This window comes from Camelus bactrianus, chromosome 35 (assembly GCF_048773025.1).
Source record: "Camelus bactrianus isolate YW-2024 breed Bactrian camel chromosome 35, ASM4877302v1, whole genome shotgun sequence".
Lineage (NCBI taxonomy): Eukaryota > Metazoa > Chordata > Mammalia > Artiodactyla > Camelidae > Camelus > Camelus bactrianus.
In genome coordinates, this window is record NC_133573.1 from 22661054 (window position 1) to 22685261 (window position 24208).

Here is a 24208-nt window from a genome sequence, read left to right on the forward strand (position 1 = left end):
ATAGTTAGTGTCACCTTATGTTAACAGAAACATTCCTGGATGTGTAGTTTTATCTTCAGATTTGCTTTTAATGAAACTGACTTAGTATCCCAGAGCACTTCTCTAACCCAGATAGAAAAAAATTTATAGCAAAAGCTACATAAACATATGCAGGATGGATGCCCAGACCTGAATCTTCATGATATTAGCTCACAAGACCATTCACTTCCACATTCTCAAAATCTTTTCAATTATTCATTTTCAAACACTATTACATTTAGTTTGACCTGGTCCTTCATTTACTGTCTGCTGGTTCCTTAGGTGACTGATAATCATTCGAATTACTTCCTTTATCCCAGGGTCACCGTTTGCTTCATTTAAACCCCTCAAAACCAGATGGTCAATATTTTCTTCCAAAATAATTTATTGTGAATACATGTTTTACTTTTCTTATTTTCATCGACATATTTGTTGTATGTCCTTCATTTGTCTGGCAAACTTTTCCTGTAAAATGCCAGACAGTAAATATTTTAGGCTTGTGGGTGTTGTGGTCTCCATCACAGGAACTCCTTGATGGAGAATAACTGAACCAACCTGAGAATTCTAGCGCTGCCTTAGATCCTGAGTACAATGCAGTTAAAACTCAGACAACAGCAAGGACTCCCAGAATGGGGTGACTATGTAATTTATTGGCAGGATGACCATATAACTTATGGGGTGAATGACTATGCTTCTGAGAGAGAAAGGAGTGGGGCATTGGGACGATGAGGAGACTGGGCAGGTGGCGCCTCGGGGATGAATCTAATCTCAATGCTCACAGATCTTTCTAGTTACAAATTCTCTGCTCAACTTTGGCAAGTCTTTTCAGTCAAGTTTTCTAGGTTACTTGTCTCCTACCACGTATGTATTCTTGTTCACTTTATTTTCGATCATCTAGGTCTATGCTTGCATACAAAAAGTCTCTGAAGTCTTTTATGACCCTTCCTCTGAAATACGGCATCAAGAATTCTTCTCTTGTTTCATGGACTGAGTCCATTTTAATTCCATCTTCTGATGTCTTAGTAGAAAACCTGATACACGAGAAAGTGATGCAGGACTAATTCTCCTATATGAAACAAGCTCTTCAGACGCCATTTTTGCTGCATGCAACCTTAATAGATTATTCACAAATCTCTTTTTTTCCACCTTGGGAATTCTATGAAGGTGCTATTTTTATTACTTTCTTTAATTTACAGTTTTTATTTTCTTCATGAGGACTCTATCTTGCCAATCACCCACTTTGCACAAATATAAGCTCAATTATTGTTAAAGGAAACTTTATATGTATCTTTGACAACAAACCATTCACGTAAGTTTTGAACACAGGTCAGTGTTACTGAGCTAATAAAACCCTTTTAAGTAGGCAAGGGAAGGGCTTCTTCCACTTCCCCACTGGCCCTGCTTCGGATTGCTCACCCAGCATGCGAACCTTCTTAGCAAGGCCACATGCGCCAAGCGTAGGCATGGAAGCCTAATGGAGGAATTTCAACTCCAGCATTGATTTTTTCCCTTCATCTCTCCAACCACCCATCCTTCAGAACTTTTTTATTTTAAATCCTGGCTCCACTGATTACTAGTCTCGTGACCTTGGCTAAGCTTCTCAACCTTCCTAATTCTCATTTACTTAATCTGTGAAACAAGGATGTGTTTGCAAAGACTGAATGAGATAATAGAAATGAAAAGACTTTAGTGGAAGTAAAGGCTCTCCTGTGATGCCTAGCACACGGTAAGTATAAAGTAAAAAGCAGGTGTTAAAATTATGTGGAGCATCTCCAAAGGTAAGGCATTCTTGGCCTTGAAACAAGCCCCCTGTACTTTCTTTCAAAGCTCATGTAATTTAGCAGCAGCTCCAGCAGAAGGAAATGTGGGCAGATCCTGGGTGCCAGTGGAGTGCAGAGGAGAGAGATTAATTCTGATCAGGGCACAGGTTGATACAAAGATCTTCTCTGGTGGTCAAAAGACATTATTTTAGGAATATAAAATCTGTGTATTTTTAGGAGAGCCTGTCATTAGCAATTGTTGCAGACAAGGTCAAGCTACGTGAAGAGAGGAGTTACCCCTTGATCATTAATTGTGACTGAAGGGAAAATTCTAGAGCTCAGGCGAAAGAGAAAGTGGCTCTCTAGGAAGGAGAAAACAAAAAATGAGTCTCTTTAATCCAGAATCAGCCAATCCATTTTAGAATACTCCAGAAAAGAGAAAAAAATCTGAATGCTAATCTTTTTTCAACCAATAAATCACTTTTATCCTGAAGTTTCTTCTTTGTTTTCCCTGATAAGGTATACCAGCTCGGGCAGACTGTCCTACAATCATATAAAAAGGTGCATCTTTAGAAGAACACTATTTAGATGTTCTTAGAACTAAAGAAATAACAAGATAAGTTTACATGCATTGCTGAATGACTGGATTTCCTGAACTTTTCCATGAATGACAGAATTCCTACCATAAAGTTTCCCTCAAAACTCTGGGCAGGGCAAGATTGTACCTCCGACTCAAGACTTGATAGAAAATAAATTCCTTAGAACTTAGAAAATTGCACAGAAATCTTACATAGCATGTTCATATCAAGAAATATGAAAGAATAATATTTCAGCTTTTCTGTGAGACAAATTTTAGCAGAAAGCAGAAAACCAGAAATTATCTCAATGACATTTTTATCATTTTCCTATGTAAATATTGAAAGAGCTGGCTTGAGTATGAACATACTATATTTTGAAGGTTTTTCTAAATCTTGACATTAGCTTCTTAGCAAAACATAATCAAACCATAAACTAGTTTTATTAAACGCTCTCTTTTGACCATTATCAGTCTTTTCATTATAAGACTGTTAATCTAAGGTTCACCTAATTCTCAATAGTCATGTTAATTTTTTTTTTAATGGAAGCCAATTGTGAATTTTGGCTTTTGTTTTTAAATTTTTATTTTCTTGTCCTTTAAGGACCATATTTTTTTCCAAAATAACTTAGTACCTACTGTTCTTAAATTGAGAAATTCAATTTCATTCTTAGACAATTAACTTTTAATTATTTCCAAGGGGCCTCATTATTGCATTAGTATGAGCAAACTAAGGGAATGGAATATGTAATTTAGCACTAAAATGCTCCATTTTTAGATGCTCCATATATGCTTATTAGATTACATTTGAAATTTTGTTTTCTAAATTATAACCAAATAAAATGCAGCCACCACAGTTGGTTAACACATAAGCAAAACTTTAAAATCACTTGTATAATCTTGAAAAAGCAGCTATAAACAGATGTGATACTAAATAATTCTACAGATTTTATCTCTAGTTTGCCAAATGGTGCTCAAGTGTAATGCAAACACAGCATTCACTGACTGGAAAATCAAAGACTACTTTAAACAATGCTGTGATATTTCAGGTGGGACTTGGTCACCAGGAGGCTTGGCTCAAGTACCTGTTGTTTCAGAGTTTGGAAAAAAGAAAGCTGGTCTCCATTCTGTATGCACAGCCATCCACAGAGACTGGCAGATGGCCAGTGGCAAAAAGGAGACAGAGACTAAAATGCAAAATAGATGATAGATAGATAGATAAAATACATAGTCCAGTACCTTTTTTTTTTTTTTTTCAAAAAAAGGAAAGAATTACATGTATTTTATATCCAAAAGGCTAATAAATCCAATGTTATCTCTCCAGGGGAAGAAAAACTCAGCCTGTACATTCAGCATTGACAATTTTCTGCTCCTCCTGAAAGGTTCTTTAACTTTAGATTTTTCTGAAAAGAGTATCCAATTTTTCCTACTACATTTTATCATATATTTCCTTTATTTTAAAAACATATATTTGTTTGTTGACTGATTCAAATTCTACAAAAGGGAATACGATGAAATGCTATTATCTCTTTATGCCAATTTCCAATTCATGGCAGTTTCCCCAAAGGTGAACCCTGTTACTAGTATCTTATGTTCCTTTTCAAAAGTTTTCTCTGCATCAGAATAGACTTAAAAGTGTTTTTATGTGACGGATAAAATAACACCCCACCTCATTATACTATTATAATTAATTCAGACAAAAAAAACCGTATACTTTTGTTTAAGCTGGGCTTAGAATGCACAAAAGGAAGAAAAAATAAATTTTAATTTTGTATTCATAAAAGACAATTTTGTTTATGCTATATTTCAGGACAAGCTAATGAAGAGACATGCTAAGATTCTTATTTAAAAAGATTATAAAGGGCCTTGTACTAAAAATAAATTCAAAATTTAATTCACTACTTATAAGCACTGTAAGTCAAAAACAATTATCCTGGATGCACAGTATTTCTAGAAGAAACTTAGTTCCTTTAGAACAGTGAATCTCTACTTTGGTAGCAGTAATTTAATAAAAATTCAGAAATTGAAGATGTTCTAATAATTTTAATTCACTAACAATGTTCCAAATCATCTGATTTATTTATTACATATGCTATACTCAACTAAAAATTTCTTTTTTTCTTTTATCCTGATCTGTTTCATTAACTCGTGATAGATTTTAACAACAAATATTTTTATCTTCAGAACTTTATTTATGTAGTACTTCTCTACTACAAATTAGGAATCAGTGTTTCCACACAATTTTGACACCAACACTGTAGGCCTACAGGACTCATAGCCCACACATGCAAGATCAGCATTTTCACCGAGCCGGCCTCAGATTACCCTGGGATCCCGTGAAGTGGTTCATTAAAATGTTAAATCCCCAAGCTCCGCTCTGGACCTTGGAGGGTTTCAGAGATCTCTACATTTTAACAAGCTCCTGTGGCAATATTTTTTTTTTTAATACAACACTGGGTTTTATTTTGCACGTCAGTTTCCATTCCATTTCATTTCTCTAACAATTCATTTTTATGGTATTTTACAGAAGTACTGGTTCTTGACAGATCTTTAAAAAAAAATTGGTCTTTCACCCCCTACAGTTTGAGAAGCACTGTGTCAGAGGAACTGACAGGTGCTAGTGCAGCTGGGGCAGAGAGAGGGCAGGGAGGCACCCCAGGTCACACCCACCCTACTGACTCTCACCCAGAATGTCCTTATTTCTGCTCTGTCTGAGGGACGCCTACACATCCCTCAAAGCCCAGCTCTAATATTACCTCCTCCTCTGGTTTCCCATGGTCCCTGGGACGTCCCTTGGCCCAGCGCTGACCATTATTTTATTAAACGCTCTCTTTTGACCATAATATCAGTCTTTTCATTATCAAGGTCAGGAGCCATGTACCCACAAGACTAGGGATTCCACAACAGTGGGGCCATGTCTAGTTCATGCCCAGAAGGAAAGGGGATGAAGAGGTGAAAGGTATGCCCCCTGAAGCCAACCTTCCCGAGAAAGGGGATCTAGAATCCCATCCCTCTAACTCAGAGTTATGCCACATCACAGCTGGAGTTCTTAGCTGGAGGGGAAGGGGTGGGGTAGAGACATGGTGTGCCCTGTCCCTCTCCACAGTGGCTTCCCCTAACCTTTTCTCCTGGGGGTGCTGTCCACGGAGAGCCCCCCACTGAGGGAGGGGGAGCTAAGCCAAATGGGAGAGGCCTCAGCCCTGTCTCACTTTGTCTCTGTCTGCTTCTCCTCCTGGGGCTTTCTGGGTACATCTCAGGTACTCACTCCTGCTCCAACAGTGTCAGGGAGGCAGAGTATCTTCTCTGTGTTCCTCCTACAACCCCACCTGCTGGGTTAATCCCACCACTGCCCCCCTCCAGTCCTCTAAGGCTGAATAAAAACCCCCACGGCTGCTGTGCACTGAAGGGCCTAAAGGCCAGTGGGCTCCTGGCTGAGAGAACTGCCTAGTGACCACTCCAGTGGGCAAGCGGACACAGCAGAGAATTACCGGGTTCAAATCTTAGTGCTGCCAATTTGTTACCATGTGATCTTAGGCAAGTCACAATCCCTCTCTGGGCTTCAGATTCCTCCTCCTCCCCCAGGTAAAGCTGGGAACTTTAGTAAGTTCCCTCTCCAAAGGGTTGTAGCAAGAATTAAATTAACCAGCATTTTAAAAAAGGGTTTTGTGTATCCTCATGTCATGCTTACAATTCAGTTACTGAGAAGTAGATCTGAAAGTTGAGTTTCTCCCACTGAAGCCTACGGCTTCAGTGCCTGGAGTCTGCAGGACCCTAGTGGGTCCCCAGGGAAACAGTGTGGCCCAGGGACTCACAAATTGTCAAGAGGCCACTTGGCCTAAAAGTTAACCCCCCTCCCTACCAACAACTTTGAGAGTTTTGGTATCCATTCAGTTGTTACAAAAATAAAACTGAAGTTATATTGAGAAAACATTTTTAACCACATGTTGGGAGACAGTTGTTCATGGGCCTTTTGCTTTTCTGCAAGTCTTTCCTGCAGAGGCACTGATTGTCCTTCTTCCAGGCTGTCTTGTACAGTGAGCAGCCTTGCAACATCCAGAGACTATTTCCCTCTGGAGCAGGGAAGGCATGTTCAGTGCCTGTTATAAAAGATCTGGATTCTCTAAGTTGGGGCTCCTCTCTCGGAAAACATCCCCCCGTGTGTGCAGGTGTTACATGGCCCTCACGGCATCCCCCTGTGGGAAGTGGAGTGGGAGAACCAGTAGAAGAAAGTGGAGACACTCTGAGTAATAAAGTCCTTTGTCCCTGGCTTGTGTCTTCCGACAGTGTCCATGAGACTGGCAGGCTAACAAGTAGGGTAACATTTTAGGCAACTTCAAAGTTCTTGGCACAAAAAGGGCAAAATAGATACACGTTTGGAAGAAATCTCAAAAGCCACCAAATTATCTGGGCTATTGCAAAACGGAAGACAGGAGAGCAGGGTGATTTAGAACACATGCTTTGGACACAGCAGGATCTGAGGTCAAATCCCAACCCCACCAGGCCCACCAAACACCAGATCGAGCATGCTGTGGACGGCTCAGAGGTGCCTGGCTGGCTGGGGGACTGTGATCTAGCCTGCACGTGCCTAGCCAAGCCATGCGCCTGCTGGTGGGCCCCGCACAGGGCTGGGCCACCCAGAGGTGGTGACGCTTTCTAATCTTCCTATGGTGGTGGTGGGGGGGGGGGGGGGTTATAAGTACAAAATTCACATAGAAGAATGGTATAGACTTGAGGCTGCATGTGAGAGCTTGGGCCAGGTACCTGACTTCTCCAAGCCTCACCTTTCTTGCCTATAAAATGAGGACAAAGATCTCATATTTCACAGAATGGTTTAAGAATTTAGAGAAACAATGTGTAAGAAGAGCTTAGCACAACACGTGGCACATTGGTGGTACGTGAGTGTGGGAAATGTTATTATACATTAAACACAAGCAAATGCCATAAAATTTAAAATCTAAAATACTCCATGGCGGTGCCAACAGATGACCTGGTTTGGGTAAATTACAGGACACTAGACTAGGTGATAAGGGGTTAGATTCAGTAAATCTAGCTGAAGAATGCTGCCTCCATCACTGACTGGCCGCATGGGCTCAGGCAGGCAGGGAATGGCTTCCTCTCAGGGATCCTCTGTGTCCTCCGCTGTGAGATGGGGTAACAGTCCCTGCCTTAGAATGTGTGGACTTCCCATTGCAGGTACAGCCTGGCGCCAGCCCACGCTATGTATTCACACATGAGGGGTTCCCATCCCTGCCTTTACTCCAGAAAATCTATTTTAAGGAGCTCGGGTGCCTGTTTCTTGAGTTTCTCCCATCTTGCACTCGTTCTCGCAGGGGTTGAGCGAGGAGGGCGGCGCCGTGCAGGAGCAGCGGCAGTCGGTCCCAGAGCTCATGGTCTCCACCGTGAAAAAGTCCTGCGCACGCGCGCGCGCGCGCGCCCGCTGCACACCCGCCTGCACGCGTCCTTGCTCAGCGGCCGCACGATGCACTTGGAGCGGCCGTCAGAGCCCTCCGAGGTCATGCGCCCCTGGTCCACGTCGCCAAGCACAGTACTGTCGGCGCGCGCGGAGCCGGCGCGCAGCAGCGGCAGCAGAAGCAGCGGCAGGGACCCGGGCCTGGGAGCGAGGGCGGCCGCGGCCGTGGCCGAGGCGGGAAGGGCGCGGGCAGCGGGCGCGGCCTCCGGGAGGGGGAGGCGCGGGCCGCACTCACTGCGAGCTGGGAGCCGCCGTCAGCGCGGCCCCTGCACGGCGCGCCCCCCGTCCGCCGGCAATTCTTAATTGTACCAATATTTGAGAACTACCCAACTTCCAGCCACTCAGATTTAAAGAACATAAGAAACAAATATGTGTTGATGACCGAGGGATTTCACATTTTAGCATACACAGAGAGCTTTATTAATTTGTCCAAGTTAGTCAGTGAATTGTTGGCTGTGCCACTCGGTGTTCAGACAACCAATGAAATCCACCTCAGACAACAAAACACGGCATTCTCTCTAGTTTCAATTTTGGGAATTTTGATTCCTTTTGAATAACTCAGGGATGCTTCCTCAATTCTCGGCTCTTCCTGAACCTTGGCTGGTTAGTAGTCCCTGACACAAAAGGCCCAAAACACTCACCAGAAAGAATCTCATTTAGTCTACACTTGGGCTAGTGTGGTCACCAGTTTCAGATCTATGGGCAATTTATCCAGTGTTGCTAAGTGTACGTAATTAAGCCTAATGTCCCCGTGATGCCTTCAATCAGAAATGATACCAGTTGTCTTCCTCCTGTCTATCATGACTAGGCAGAGCGTCTAATAACGCATTCCAATTAATTTTTCTCCAATTAAATAATTTGTTGGATCCGATAGTTCAGCAGGGACATATTTTCTATCAAAGACAAAAGTAGATTTTGTTCAAGTTATGAACAAGTTCACATTTTGTATTTAGACCTGACATTTAATTTATATACTGAAACCAGTAACATTTTCAGCAGTCAAAATATTACATGGTGATTTCAACTTGAAAGAAAGCCAGCATATTGGAATATGGATCAATAAAAGTTTATTTCAATTTTTGTAAGTTTGGTGGGTTCTAAATGTCCACCTGAAATTAGATGTATCTCCAAGCAGAACTGTATTTTACTCGAATCCACTGAAATAAGCCTAAGGTTATAATTAATTTTGGAACAGGGCTTCTAGATTTCCAAGACTGTTTCTGTTTGATTATTAGGTCTGGACTTAATATCTTATCACCAAAGCTAACGGGTTTCCTTATGGGAAAGAATTATGTACACATATAAGTTACAAGTAGCTTCAAATATGAATTTATTATACCATAATGCCGAAAGTGTTATAGGCTATGGCTTTGTCCAGGATATAAAAGGTGCTTTTAAACAAGTTCAATTATACTCACTGTATCTACTGATCTATCTTAATTTTACAAATTTCAGACTTGGCCACATATTCCAAGCGTATATGGCATGTCACTCAACGATTGTTGGTTCCTGAACCTCTCCTTCCAATCTTAAAATCTTGGACTAAATTAAGCCTTACAGGTAAATCAGACCATGTGACTTATGTGGCCTTCTCTGGCCTGCTAAGGATTACAGTGGAGCTGCACCTTACTTCAGGGCTGGACACTGAGGTGGGTAAGTAGGTAAAAATCACGCGCACTCAAAATATGCTTGGAATTCCCTTAGTACAGCCCTCCCAGGAGCCTGACACCCTGTCCTTTACTAAAACCAGTCCTTCCCCTAATGTCAGAATGGACTGTGGGAGAATGAAAAACACAAACAAAACCTCCCCAAACAACACCATCTGAAAAAAAAAAAAAAAAAAAAAAAACAACGAATAATCACAACAACAAAGAGTGGACTGTGGGGTATGGGGTTTTTGGTGATGAAGTTGTTGGCTTGCTTTTGGGACCACGTGGTATGAAAAGTATCCACTGTCTCTTCAAATACTAGAGTGACTCAAGATGCAGATGTGCTCCTGTTAAGGGATACAAAGTAACAAGACCAAAGGAGGAAGAGATATTCAAGTCTCCTTGGGGCTATTTTTATTCAGAAGCATAAGATTACTAATGGGGGAAAGGTTGGATCAGCTGCACTATTTAAATTTGTTCTCTCCAACTCTCTTTCCTCCCAAACTTAGGTAGTTGAAGTTCTGTAGGCTAAATGTGAATATGATAATTTAAGGACATACCCTTTTCAAAAATTAGCTATGCCTTTATAAAAAGCATTTTTTATCCTTAATTAATTTAGGTTGCTATTACACTTCATATTGTTAATGAATTACTAGCCAGTATTTCTGACTTTATGCATTTTCAAAATTTTTGAAATATATGTGATACTTTCTATTTCTCTTTTTGTTACTGCACAGAAATCCAATTCATTCACTGGAAAATAACAGCCAGGGCCAGACAACGCTCCAGGAAGTGTAACAGAAATCACCGGTTTAAAAAAAAAATAGAGTGCAGTCATTCAGGAACATCTCTCCCTCATCTCATATTTTTTCGTAAGTAAATATGTCACAGTGCTACTCTGTTGAGACACGTCTTTACCATTAACTGAGGCTTGCCTGTGCTATTCATTCTTTTGCTGGGTGGAATCATGGAATGTATTTATTCCCCAGTTTTTACCAGTACCAGTCTTATGACTTTGATTGGAACTAAGTAAACCTAAGGTGGAAAATTCTTTTAAAATGAGGCACCAAGAGACTAACTCCCCAGTGTTCAACATGCTTAATGATAAATCTTGACATTTTTTGCCAGGCATCAGCTCAATTCTTTCTATAGTCATGTGGTTGACAATGACAAAGTAGATGGATCAAACAGCCAAAGTAACAATTCGAATTCTCGGGAAAAGTGGAAATTTCTGGCCTCCATTATCTGCATAGTTCAGTCCAACCCTTAGGTGCTGGAATCCTACATTAGGTCAGGCGCTGTGTTGGGCGCTATGGGAGACACTAAAATGAGTAAGACTGAGATGATATTTCTACCATTTAAAGAATTTATGTTCTGTTATTTCCCCTTTGTTCACGCCTCCTTCTGTCTTCTCCATGTGGCAAAATTCAAATCATAGGAAAGAGTACATAATGAAAAGTTATTCCCTGTTCACTACAGTTCCTCTAGAGACTTGGGTATTCTCTGTCTATACAAACACACATGTATACAAATACTTTGAAATAATTTTATGTAATGGAAAATCAGGATCATATCTCATTATGCCAGGCTATAGGCTGCTTCCTGGGATCTCTTCTATTTCCATTTTATACCCTTTCCATAGATGATTGCATTCAGTCCAGTGAATTTAAACACTGTCTATATGATAATGACTGTCCAATCTGAACTTCTAGCCATAACCTTCTCCTGGAATTTCTGGCTTATATATTCACACCTACTCAGCATTTCCACTTAGAAGTCTGATTGACGTCTCAAAGTGAAGGTGCCTCCAACCAGACTCTATTTCTTCCCACCTTAGTCTCTATTTCCTGCTCCATCTCACTTATGTCAAAAAGCGAGCGCCAGCATCTCTCACGTTGCTCAAACAAAAATTCAGGAAGCATCCTGGATTCGTATCTTTCTCTTTTCCTTCACTTCTAATCCATTACTAAGTAATCTGTCTGCCTTTGAAACGCTCTTTGCTTTCACTTCCGTGTAGCTGGCTCCCAATCATTCAGATCCAAACATGGAAGCTCTGCGAGGGAAGTGATTTTTCTCTCTTTCAATCACCAGGGGATTCACAATCTAGGACAGTAACTTGAAGACAGAGACACTCAAAAACTCTTGTTGAATGAGTGAACGCAAAAGGTATAGTTGAGAGTGGTTGAAACGGGTCCTCTCAATTTTCAGTGACTTTCTTACCCAGCAGTAAGGGGCTACCTAGCCGGAGTAAAACATTTTTGATCATGGATCTCATTGTATGTTCCTATAACTCAGATTCCTTTAGACTTTGTATAAGCCACTACAAACAGTTTGCCTTACTTTTGGCTCCCTGAAAAGTGGGAATTAAAGGAAATAAGCAAACCAATTAAAATTATCTTTTTAGAGGAAGCCCAACTTGAGAATTCTGTAATCACCACCAACTGATCATCATTCAGGGATAAGAGAGCACAAAGGAGAAGGTAAGGAGGATGGAAGAAAATAGTCTGAGAGGCAGTGTTTGTGCTGCTTAGGATAAGGCTTGTCTTGTTTTATTGAATTTGTTAATAAAAGCTCTAAAGTCTAGGGAAATGCTTCTGGGCAGCAAATGCAAAGTTTTGATGCTCATAGGTCTAAGGAGAAATTAATAAAATGCAATGGGGAAATTAAGTTGAACAAAAGTGCAATGAGCCATAGTTAAACCAATTAATTAAGCAGGTTTTGATATGTATATAACTGGGTTGCTGAAGAATTAAAAATAAATCCACGATTTTAAACCAGCATTTGGTATTCAATAAAACACCAAATGGTAACATGCAGAAAACTTATAGATTTCTTAATAGTGTTCTATGATAAATTCCTTCCTCATTCATATGTACCATCACCTTTCTTTTTTCCCCATTAATTTTGAAAAAGTCCCTCTGCTTTTAGTAATATGCAAAAGTCATACGCTTTGCTTGATTCTCTTCTGCATTCACTTTATGTCAATTTCAAAACCATGTAATTTTCGTGCACTGTCAATTATAGGAATATTTATTTTTCAGTAGCACGCCTGCCGTAGTATGTCTATGGTTCACAGGAAGCAGTGACGATTAACTTCTTAGTGCCCCTGCAGCCTGGCGGGCATCAGGCAGAATCCATGAGGCATCAAGACAGGCCGGGAGTCACAGAGCTTGAGTTTCAGTTCCAAGCTTATCACTTTAAGAGCTCTGAGCTCCTGCACAAGTAACTTAGCTCCTGGAAGCCTCAGTTTCCTCCACTATAAAAATGCTGTATGAGTTAAATATGCAACTTGTGGATGCATTTTGAATGCCAAAATTGCTTGTTTGGAACATTATTAAATATCTATTTCCAACAAAGATTTTTTTTAAAAAAAATAATGAAATATTTAGTGGCAGGTCAGTTTCTAGTCTAGTGCGCCAAACTTTCATTTACAGTAACATGATTTCAGTTCAGAACAGTCCTAACAGCACTCTAGCTGTGGGCGCTAACTCGTCCTGATTTCCCCTCAACTTTTCTGGTTTCAGCACTGGTTTCAGTCCCTCATCCTAGGAAACCTTTCATTCCCAGACAAGCCTAATCATGGTGCCTTCAATGGGCACCCAATGATCATCATTCACACATTCATTTTTCTGCAGCATCAGGTACGTTCTTGGTCTGTGGAGATGTTAGGACAGTTCATTTTTAATAAGCCCAGAGCCTAGCAGAGGAGACACACAGATGACCCGTCCATAATCCCTGGGTTAAATGCAAACGATGGAGGTTGGTGCCGGAAGCCAGAGACCGCAGGGGCTGGGCACCTCACACAGACTCATGGTTTGGGGAAAGTTCTGAGAGGAGGCCACCACTGGACTGGAACTTAGATTAGGTTTGCATCCCAAGCCAGGACCTTCTACTTAATTCTCTGGGGCACTTTTCATGTCTGAGCTCAGTATCACTTAAATATACCCATTAAAATGCCATCTCTTTAGACTCATTTTGGTCATTATCTGAACAGATCTTGACTGACTTCTGCTCTTCATATAATTCATACAGCATGTCAGCAACGTCTAAATGTAAATGAACACAAACCCTTGATTTTACAGCAGTCCTTCCCACACCAGAGATACAGCCAAGTTAAAATCTACTTCTCAGAGTGCTAACTGCCTGCTTGCTTCTTCATTATTTGAAGTTCATTACACAAGGAACAACATGGTGAATTGAAAACAGAATAGCAGTTAGAGTAAATAATATTGCTGTGTCCCAAAGTTCGCAAGTTACACGTTTCCCAAAGCCTGTTCTCAAGAAACTGGCATTCTATTCTTTATACTTCAGTAACTTTTAAGGTATTCCCAAGCATGCCTCTACCATTACAGTGAACGCTGCTGCAACATGATAAGACAGGCTTCTGTACGACAGGAAGCTCTGGGGTAACATGCACTAAATGAACAGCTTGAGGACTCAGTTCTCCTGGAGGAAGAAGCAGAAATTTCAAAGACTCTGTAGGTAAGAGGTGACTTCTTCACAGACAGACTGTAAGCTCCCTGGGTGGCAGTGACCACATCTATCTTACTCATTGTTGCTTCTCTGGCACTTGGGACATAACTGATGCACAAAATGGTTGGGTAAATAAAAGACACTTGAATGTCTTCGCTCTGTATTTCCAACAAATGATCATTCAGTCTCCGAAAAACTCTACCAATTGAAAAATCTTTTTTGCCATTCATAAAAATCAGTAAACCTCTTTGCTACCAGCAAGTGATGCTGCTTAAGTTTCAAAGTCAGTTAGTTATGACACAGACCAAAACCACTCATACTATTTATGGACAGGCTAGTTAGTGTCACTGTCTGTCTCAGCCTTAGACCACACCTCTAATCTTGGTTAGTAACATGTGAAATATTTATAAGAACTTGTTAAGAATGTGTATGTGATGTTGCATAGACCCTCCTTGTTATGGTGAAGGTGTGTCATACCATGATTTCTGATGAATAAGGACCACAGCATCAATTGATAGACTCATCCATCACAGTCATCATCTATCGTAAGCCCCATAGTGGTTATAAACATATGTCAGATAACCATCTTATGGATTACAAAAGTTCTGGTAATTTTGAGCAATCAAAGGATAATACTAAAATTCCCACTCATGAGCATTTTTTGCATTTTGGTCATGGTATTCTTTCTTCACACATATACATTTGTTCATGCATCCTGAATCATCACCCTGACACATTCAAACTTCAGTGGAACCGCAGAAGCAACAAGGTTGAAAATTTTTGTAAATTTTTTGCATTGTTCCTTTTTACCTTTGAAGTTTACTACACCAACTGCAGTTGAAGCCAATCTGAGAGGATACACACGGGCCACAACCATTAAACTGGAGACAGGCTAGGAAACAAAGAGAATGGATTCATCAAGACGAATTGGCAGCATGGAGAGAGCAAAATTAAAATCACCGCTGCATCCCCATATATCCGCAGGGTCAAGATACCCATGCAAACACAGGTCAGAACCTCAAATTTGCAAATCATTTTTTGCACCTAACTTACATGTTAAGTTTGCATGTTAACTTACTAGGCAATGGGGTCATCTCCACAGCTGAAATATTGGTAATTTTTGACATTTGTAGTTCTACTCGGTGGTATTCATAAATTGTTCTTCTTCGAACATCTGTAAATACAAAAATAGAAAAAAAATCAACTTTCAACATTTCTTCACTTACAAAACAACAGCATTTTAATAATGAATGTAGAAGTATGTTTTTCACCTGATGGGGTTTTAAAATAAAGATTTAAAATAATCGATCCCTGGAAAGAGATTAATTATAAAAATCTGAAAGTCATGTGCCCATGTACACAGAAGTCCTTTTATCAAGGAAGTGGAAAATGTTGATTAGGGTCTCAGATTACTCAGTTCGTAAGCAGGGTTCCAATCCACTATCACTCAGAGTATACTTAAGACATTTTCTTGATGTATTTGTAAATTTTGAAAGACTTTTGACATTTGAAATCAAGAACATAAGATGACCCCATCTCCTTGAAGCTAAAGCTGAATTCCTTAGGAATGGGTAGTGATTAAATTTTTTTCAGTATAAGTAAAGCTACGTTAGCTAGAAGAAGAGCCTGATTGTTCTAAAGGTTTAGAAGAAACTTCTTTAATAAAATTAAAGAGAGAACTTTATGCTCATGTATGACTGAAACATCATGCTATACATCAGAAATTGACACAACATTGTAAACAGACTATACTTCATTAAGTATAAATTAAAAGAATAAATTACAAGGACTGAAAAGAAGGAAATAAAATTAAATATAGAATTTATATCATTAAAAAAAATCAGTATTGCTATTTATTAAACATACAGAATCATACCCAAGGAAGGTTAATAATTAGCACTTATAATGCCTACAAGGATTTATAATAATTCATCAGCAGTGTCCCTGAGGAATAAATAGATTAGATGGAGACTTTGGCAAGAACTTTAATATTAAAAATCAGATAAATTATAAGCAAGTGTATTTTATGACAAAACACGACTGTTAATGAATCATATTTAAAATCTCCTTTATAAAAAGACCTGAGCCTTATACTAATGAGTTTGCCTGATTTTGGTAAATGTTGATGGAAAAGTAGTATTAGCGGTGTTTTACTTAGTTTTTGGAATGCCTATAATGACAGGAATGCACTTCCTGAATACTGTCATATCTGTTAGGGACTATTTGGGAAGCTATAAAATTACTTCTAAAATATCATAGTATCCAGTCTTGGGAAATCATATGTCACAGCAGTTCATAATGCCTGCGTTTGAACAGTCTGGTTCAAATCCCAGCATTGCTACTTGGTGTCTGCACGACCTTGGGCTCTTCTGTTCACTTCTCTGTGCCTCACTTTTCCTATCTATAAAATAGAGATAATACTACCTGTATCACAGAGTTGTTTTGAGAATTAAAATGAGATAGTAATTGAAAATTGCTTAGAACAATCCCTTTCCCATTGTAAGTGTTCAATACATGTCAGGTATAATTTTTGTCTAATTTCAATGTGGCAACCATAGATCATATGCTGCATCTAATTTCTATAGACCTAAACTCACTGAAATCACACTGAGGCCCTGAAATGTGGCTTCTAGGAATTTGTCTTTTGTCTTATTATTTTGTCTTATATTAGGGAAGGTTAAGTTTTGATTAAAGTCAATGGACCCAACAATGATCTCCTCTAGGACATAAAGTGGGAGTGTGGTGCCCACAAGACGGTGAGCAGTCTTTTAGTAACTGTGTTCAGGAAACGTAGATACTTAACATATCCAGGAGGAAAGTCAAACATTTACTTACAACCCTACACATACTTCTTTTTCTCTCTACTTACATTCTTTCACCCATTTCTGATTATTCACCATGAAATTCTATGCCAGAAGAGAAAGGGGAGGGAGTGGCCCCAAGTGAACTCTTTAGGGTCCAGGAATGCTTCCAGAGACATTTACCAAATATACCTGCAGGTTATAAGATTAGGAAACACTGCTTAAAAATGTTAATCCAATTCATATCTTTTCGGTATAAGCAAAAGATGCATATACAATTTTCAAAGTGTAAACTCTATCCTACATTAGAGAAAATGCTAATTTCATGGTATTTAATAAGATTGCTTGAGGTACAGGAATCATGCCTTCTCTCTCTCTTTTTAAGTTTTAAGGCATATGAAAATCTTCTGTCTTTGTCTAAATAGGACACATTCCTACATACTGCTTTCCTATGTATTTTGCTAAACAATTTAGTTCTTGGAAATAAATAAATGACATAGACTTGCCATGACATCACTGTGATGGAATTTTTTTAGGTCTTCATATTAAAAGTTTGCACAATAGCTATCATATCAGGAGGTGTTTAAAATACTAGTTTTGTTTTCATTTCGTATTAGACTTTGGAAAGCTCAAACTATGGACACGACTGTGAAGCTTCTGGGAGTCAGTTACCGATCACGCATATGGAGTGAAAGGAAGGAGTGGCCAGTTTTGCTATGTTAGTTCTATCTCCTGTTCAGACACCTCCAGCGATTGGGAGGAGATGAATTTAACAAAACCAAAATTAATGAGACCGAGTTTTGTCTGATGACCTGCCAATCAATGACAGCTTCCAAACGGTCATTTCTGTTGTATTTCAGACATACCCCTGTCAAAAACAAGTAATTAGGAATGTATTTACTGGTGGCTCCTGCCAATACTAGAAGCTTTCATTTGATTCCAGAAAACTGTCTTCTTTAGAAAGTCAGCCAAAATGATGAACCAAACATTCAGTCTTAGTTGTGGTGATAACAGCTTCGACTGATTTATTGCATCTTTACAAAACCAAGATCAACTATAATACCTATTATGGGCTTTAAAAAAAATTTTTTTTAATGAAATGAATCTCTGAACAGATGAACACATAGGGAATAAAATCCAGTAATCAAAATCTTAAGATGATATGATTCAAAGCGTTAAGTAGTGAATTGCTTTTTTTTAGACATTCTGAGCAGTATCAGCAGGAGGGACAGAGTGATCATATGGAAACTCCAGGAATCCTCTCCAATCAATATCCAGTCTAGCTGAAATGAAAACAGTTTAATGAGTACCCTGTGGCATGGTTAGCCATGATCTAGTTTATTTGTCTTCTTGAAAACTAACATTCACATAGAGACTCTATGAGTACTTTCCTAAATTGTCTGATTCTTATATTTATGTGAATATTTTAATATTTTGTCTGAATTGCCAAGTAAATGATCAGCTAAATGTCCTCATTTGTGTGTTGCCAAGGCTTAATGACTGGCCTCAAATGATTATTTCTTATCTTCTTTTCTAGTTCCAGTCGAGCCCAGCACACAGCACCATTTGCTGAGTACTATTTAATGTCAATAGCATGTATCCCCAAACTGCAAGTTCATTCCCAGCATAAAGACTCGGGGGAAAAAAAGACTCTTGAGAGGAAGAATGCACTATTATGGAAGTTATCAGCTTCCCATACACAAATGCAATGCATTAACAGAATTAGGTTGTTGGAGTTGTGAAATAAGAATCTACAAACAGAAGATGCTTTTGCCTTAAACTTTTTTTTTAATTCCTTCTGTAGTTCTAATTCTAATGATTAATAATGTAATTCAGCATTAGATAAGGCAAAATAAAATTTAGGTGACCACCAGGTGCTAATCTGAGTCTCTCAGATTTTCCTCTCATTCTTCTTTTTTGTTCATAGACCTTCTAAAAAAATTTTCTCAAATATGTCAGAATTAACCAGTGATTTCTAACATGCAGAAAATTCTTAAATTTTTGCTTCTTTTGATGAATCAAGGTCAAATAGGGTACATTAGAAACCTATGTATTCAAGCAATAAAATATCACTAGCATAATGCTTTCTATCTTGGAGGAGTTTTTTGAGAGGGTATTTTATGAGAAAAATGTCATGATTTCTATTTCTTCTTCCTTTTGTGGAGCCTTGAGGGAGCTTGTCCGTACTTGACAATAGAAGGACCTAATGAAGTTGTGCGGGAAGGAGAAGCAATTGTATCTTCTGAAAAATGAATAATTTTGAAGTGTTTTCCATTTTGAGGAGAGACAAAGTAAGATGACACAATTTACTGAAGGATTTGTAGATCGATCTGTCCTTAAATGAATGAAAGGACCCTGATAACTTTGAAAGTCACATGTGAGGCTCAGTTCTTCTGAAAGAGCTTTAACTGGGGTGTATAAATGTGAAGAAAAAAATAACTTCAAGTTTCTCCAAGACTATTTGTTTCTTCCATAGTTTGGCAATATGTTCTTTTTTATCTTGGTTGCTAAGTAACTATAATGGATGTATCCTACCATCAAGTCAGAACTACAAATTGTTTATTTTTATGGACAAAATCAAGTAAAGTGGAATGCTTAAATTTGCAAATGTATCATTTAATCATATCTAAAATTCTAAGGACTTTCAAAAGGCAAGAAAGTAAAAAGTTGGAAAAATTTGTAAGTATACTTGAAACTTAGTTTACTTTAAACGTGTATATATTTGTCCCCTTGTTCAACATGGTAACCATCAGTCATATGTATCTCTTTAAATTAAACTTAATTAATTAAATCCAATTAAAAATTCAGTTTCCCAGTCTCACTAGCCACCTTTCAAGTGCATAGGAGCCACATGTAGCTAGTAAGTCCATACTGGATGATTTACATTTAAAACATTTCATCAGCACAGAAAGTTCTATTGGACAGTACTGGTCTATGCTATTACTTTGGGGAGAATTAAAGCTTAAGACACTTTGCATAATAAAAGCACATTTCTATTTCTGTTTGTTAAAGTTATTTTTTTTTTCAATCTGTGAGCATAATTTTGATCAAGTTCTTTGAAAAATTGCCTGCTCTGTAAGCTTCTAAGGAGACCATGTATGGCAGACTATATATATGTTCCTCAAAGAGTTTACTGAATCTCTAGGTATTTTAAAAATATATTTGCTCTCCAAATTAGTTGTCAGTTTTATTTTTGGAAATGCTAATGCTTCTTACTGAGCTGTGAATAACAGTAATGGACATAGTAAAGGCACACTGTAGCACTAACAGTGTCACCAGATCTGAAACAGCAGATGCCTGAGAGAAAGGGGCTGGGGTCCAGAAAGCACAGATAACGGACTGCTGGTGAGAAGAATAAAATTGAGTATTCTAAGGGATTCAGAAAGTGTCATGGTCATAACTTATAGTAGAACCATTTTAAGCGAGGTCTGCTGTTTTCCAGATTTGTTCCTAGTACAAGAATTCTGCATGCGTGTTGAAATCACTTTCACACGACTGAAATGACACAGCCTTACGTTTCCAAATATATGAACCACGGAGGCATGAGAAGATTTTTCTGGGTTTTTTGCTGGAAATGTTATGCTCATTACACTCAGGGGACGGAGAAAAAAGGTGGGGCATGAGGGGGAAGGTGAGCTTCCTGAACACTGAGATTCAAATTCAAAACATTACATTGGAGGAGAGAGAAACACACGAGTATGAGTGGTAGCATTTGACCAGGAAGACCTCTGCACACTGTGTCAAAGAATCTGGGGCTGAGAAACAATTACGTAGTGGAGCTACTTATCAAGATATTATGGAAATTACACACGACCCATGAATAAATGACAATGTTAGGACTTTCTGGTAATCAAAAGAATACTAGAGCAACAATGAGATACCACGTTCTGCTTATCAAATGGTGACGTTTAAAAAAATGATTATAATGTCTGAGAGCATTTGGGGAAATGGCAGATCTAATATAATCCTGGTAGGGGAGTAAATTGGTATCGTCTATATAGAAAACAATCTGTCAAAGTATATAAAAGTCTATTAACATTCAGTGGCTACATATTCATTTTTTATGAATCAGAAATGAGCAAAAATTTAAAAACAAGGATGTTCAGCAGCGTTTTCCTGATAATTAATGTGAAAAGCAACCTACATGACAAATCAGGGCTGAAACAGATTACATAAGTGATGAAACAAAGGAATTTGTTGCAACTATGGGTCGCCACATTCAGACAGGTATTTGACAGTGTAGAAAAAGTGTATTGTATTTATTTTGAGAAAAACAGGTGGTGAAAGTACAGCATGATGCCAGTCTTCTTACTGTGCACGTCTGTGTGTGTATATACTGTAAACAAAGATTGGATGCAGGTATGCGAAACATTGTTATCTCTATATAGTAGATTTACAGGCAACTTAATTTTCTTCTTTGCATTTTCTGTTATTTTATGAATTTCTCTGAATTAATGTAAACTATGCTTTTCATCCCAAGTATGTTTTTATACTCATATTTCTGTAATGAATAACCAAGGTCATTGTATGTAGATTCATTTTTCACATCTGTACCTATGGAGATTGAATTGGCTGGTCTCTGTGGGGGGTTTTGTTTCTAAAGTTCTATAAAATATTTTATGAAGAACAGAAGGTAATGCAGAGTTTTACATACACATGGACAGATAGACATAATAATGTTAAAAAAAAACAAAAGCTGTCCTAGGAAAAAGTGAATTTTGGAGAGAAGGTGTCAAAGTCTCTTTCAGTGGAAATCCCCAGGGGCCTCACCTCCGTGGGCACTGGGCCTGGGTGCGGACAGACCAGTCAGCATCATTGTCTTTTTAAAGTAACAATGCTGATAAACAAACAGTAGACACAAACACAGTGTCACTTTGTGCCAGGTACCATATGCTATGTACACATTGTGTCTTAGGTACTAAGATGGTTATTTTGCATATAAAGAGAGTTATAGAAATTAAATAAAATGCTCAAGGTCTCATGACCAGTGTTCACATTATAATATCCCTTATACTTTCTAGACTTTTAACTAGTTTTTATCTTTTATTTTCTTTTTTAAATATGAGGGTTAATTTTACCATAGACATTTTTCTTTTTTTTTTTTTTTGAAGAAGCAAAGGAATTTCTCTTGTAATCTCAGAACTATTTACTAATTTACTAATGATACCTGAATTCCCTTTGATATTTTAAGGTATCAGATCACTTAATCTGTTTTGAATGGTAAAGGCTATTTTAATAAACTACGTCTGAAAGTTGCACAGAAATGATTTACTATTTGCAAGCCTTTAAAAACAGAAAAACATTTTTTGTTGTTGTTGCTGATGTTATGATGAAGGGGTGAGGAGAAATCTTCGTAATAAACAAATTCAGTTTGCATTATAGCTTTTTGTAATGCTTTACCAAACCTCCACCAAATCTGATAAGATTGCTGTAGTAATTATGGTCCCACTGGGAAAAATTATTCTCAAGGTTGTAGCTCAGTTTCCCATGTTGTCATGGCTAGAGCAAGCCAAGTATCCAGCTTCTATAACCCATGTAACCAAAAATGATTAAAAGAACAGAAAATTGATCTTATGAGAGCATGGTCCCTTGGAATGTTTGGTAATGCACCTCGGAAACAGAAGAAGTGAAACCACCCATTACTTAGGATAATGATCAGTTTTTCCCTAAATTCACTCAGGAGAAGAAAAAGCGGTAACAGAGATGAAAGCTTTAAATTCACTATAAGGATGACTCCTAATAATGAGGACTGTTAAATAAGGGAACAGAACCTTGAAAAGGACTTAAATATTTATCTAAATTTTGACTGTATGAGTAAGTAACATACTGATCTTAAGGAATCTTATTTCTCAGAAAAATAATACTTGTATAACTTGTATTACAATAATCTTGGGTTACCCTAATCTCTGGAGTAAACAAGCATACTTTATTTTTTTTCCCAGCTGAGAATGCAATGCAACCATGCAATCGTATCTTTCCTTTTATACAGAAGCTCATGTAACAGACACTGTTACACTTTATAAAGTGGGAACAGAGTTTTTAAGGAGATCTAAAATTTTCTGTTTCAAAGAGATTTTTAAGTAGAACACATCAATTTCGATTTTCTTGCTGAAATATGGTCCCATCTAATGGCAGGAATGAGTGGGTTAGAAACTCAGGACTTCCATTCCTTCTTGGCAAATTTTCTCAGGGATGACAGTGAGGTCAATGGGAAATGTAGGCATCACTCCTGCCCCTTGCCTGCCTGAGAGAAGCTCCTCCCCCAGCACAAGGCTTGAGTACCTCCTTTAGATGAATGCCGAGTCTCAAATTTTAGACATAATCTGTTCTCAAAATTCATATAACTTCTGCCTATTTACTCAATGAAATTTATATTTGAGAAGGGTATTTCCCCCCTAAACACAATTGTCACACTATTACAGTATAACAAAAGATGCAAAATTGCATTTTGAGACTCTAAAGTCTGAGTGCAACTTTATCCTGTCTAAGTGCTAGCACAAGACTTGAATATTAAAGTACATTTGCAAAAAAAAAATTCTTTTGTACTTTGGTGGGTCTTTTTCTCTAAACAATGATGTATCAGAACATCGATGTGGACCAAAATGCCTTCTGAGGAAGCTGCAAATAAAATTCTTTCTGGGAGGAGAGAAGCCACAGATAAACTGAAACTAGTGATTCCTTTTACTTGCACAATAACTGACACAGGTCATGCTTGACTGAACTCCTCTGAAAGCAACAAAGGGAGAACGTTCTTCTTCAGACAGGAGTCTCCTTGGCCTCTCGCAGGGCTCAGGCTCTGAACTAAGAGTTCTGTCAGGATGTCTTTATGTTGTCTACACACACGAATATATCCCTGCTTCGTTCACAGTACACGTTTGTTTCTGGAAAAATCTGCCTTGATTTAACCATTTGCTGGAATATTACCTCCTGCAAATTCTCAGCTAACAAGGAGACACTGCCATGGAAGATTCACCAAGCAGAACTTCCACATACGAATGTCATTCTAAACCGCAGTAGTAAAAGAACCCCCGTAATGTTTCCAGCCAATCCACTGCTCTGCAAAGTCTAATTTCCATTCCATTTACTTTCTATATTTGAGAGATGACATAATTAAACAGAATTAGCTCAAGTCAAGACCAAACAGCATAAGCACGTGATAAGTTAAGTCCACAGCCATAATGAAATAAACAAGAACAAGAACTTGGAACCAAAGGGAGAGAAACGATCTAGTCATGAGATGTCTTCTGTTACAATGTCTAGCTTCAGATAAGCGTGTCTAGGACACAAACACCTTCGGTACTCAGGTAACCAAGCATCCCTCAGGGCTGTTCTTGCAAAAGAAGAGGTTGGGAAAACGAAAGCTTTCGAAGGACGGCTATTTACACGATCAGAACTATTACAAAGAGCAGACACATTCTGGATTTCTAATCTGATGAACAGCTGCCCAAAGTAACACTTACGTT

General features: G+C 38.5%; 1 protein-coding gene across 2 annotated transcripts in view; it reads right to left on the minus strand.

Annotated features, from left to right (window-relative positions):
* Positions 1-24208, minus strand: part of PLXDC2 (plexin domain containing 2) — a 336643-nt gene that overhangs the window by 69514 nt on the left and 242921 nt on the right. For both annotated transcript variants that reach the window (XM_074358105.1, XM_074358104.1), the window contains exons 9-10: positions 15023-15118; positions 14755-14836 (exon numbers count right to left, since the gene is read on the minus strand). In XM_074358105.1, coding sequence (XP_074214206.1) covers positions 14755-14836; positions 15023-15118 — 178 coding nt within the window. The remainder of the gene's footprint in view (positions 1-14754; positions 14837-15022; positions 15119-24208) is intronic.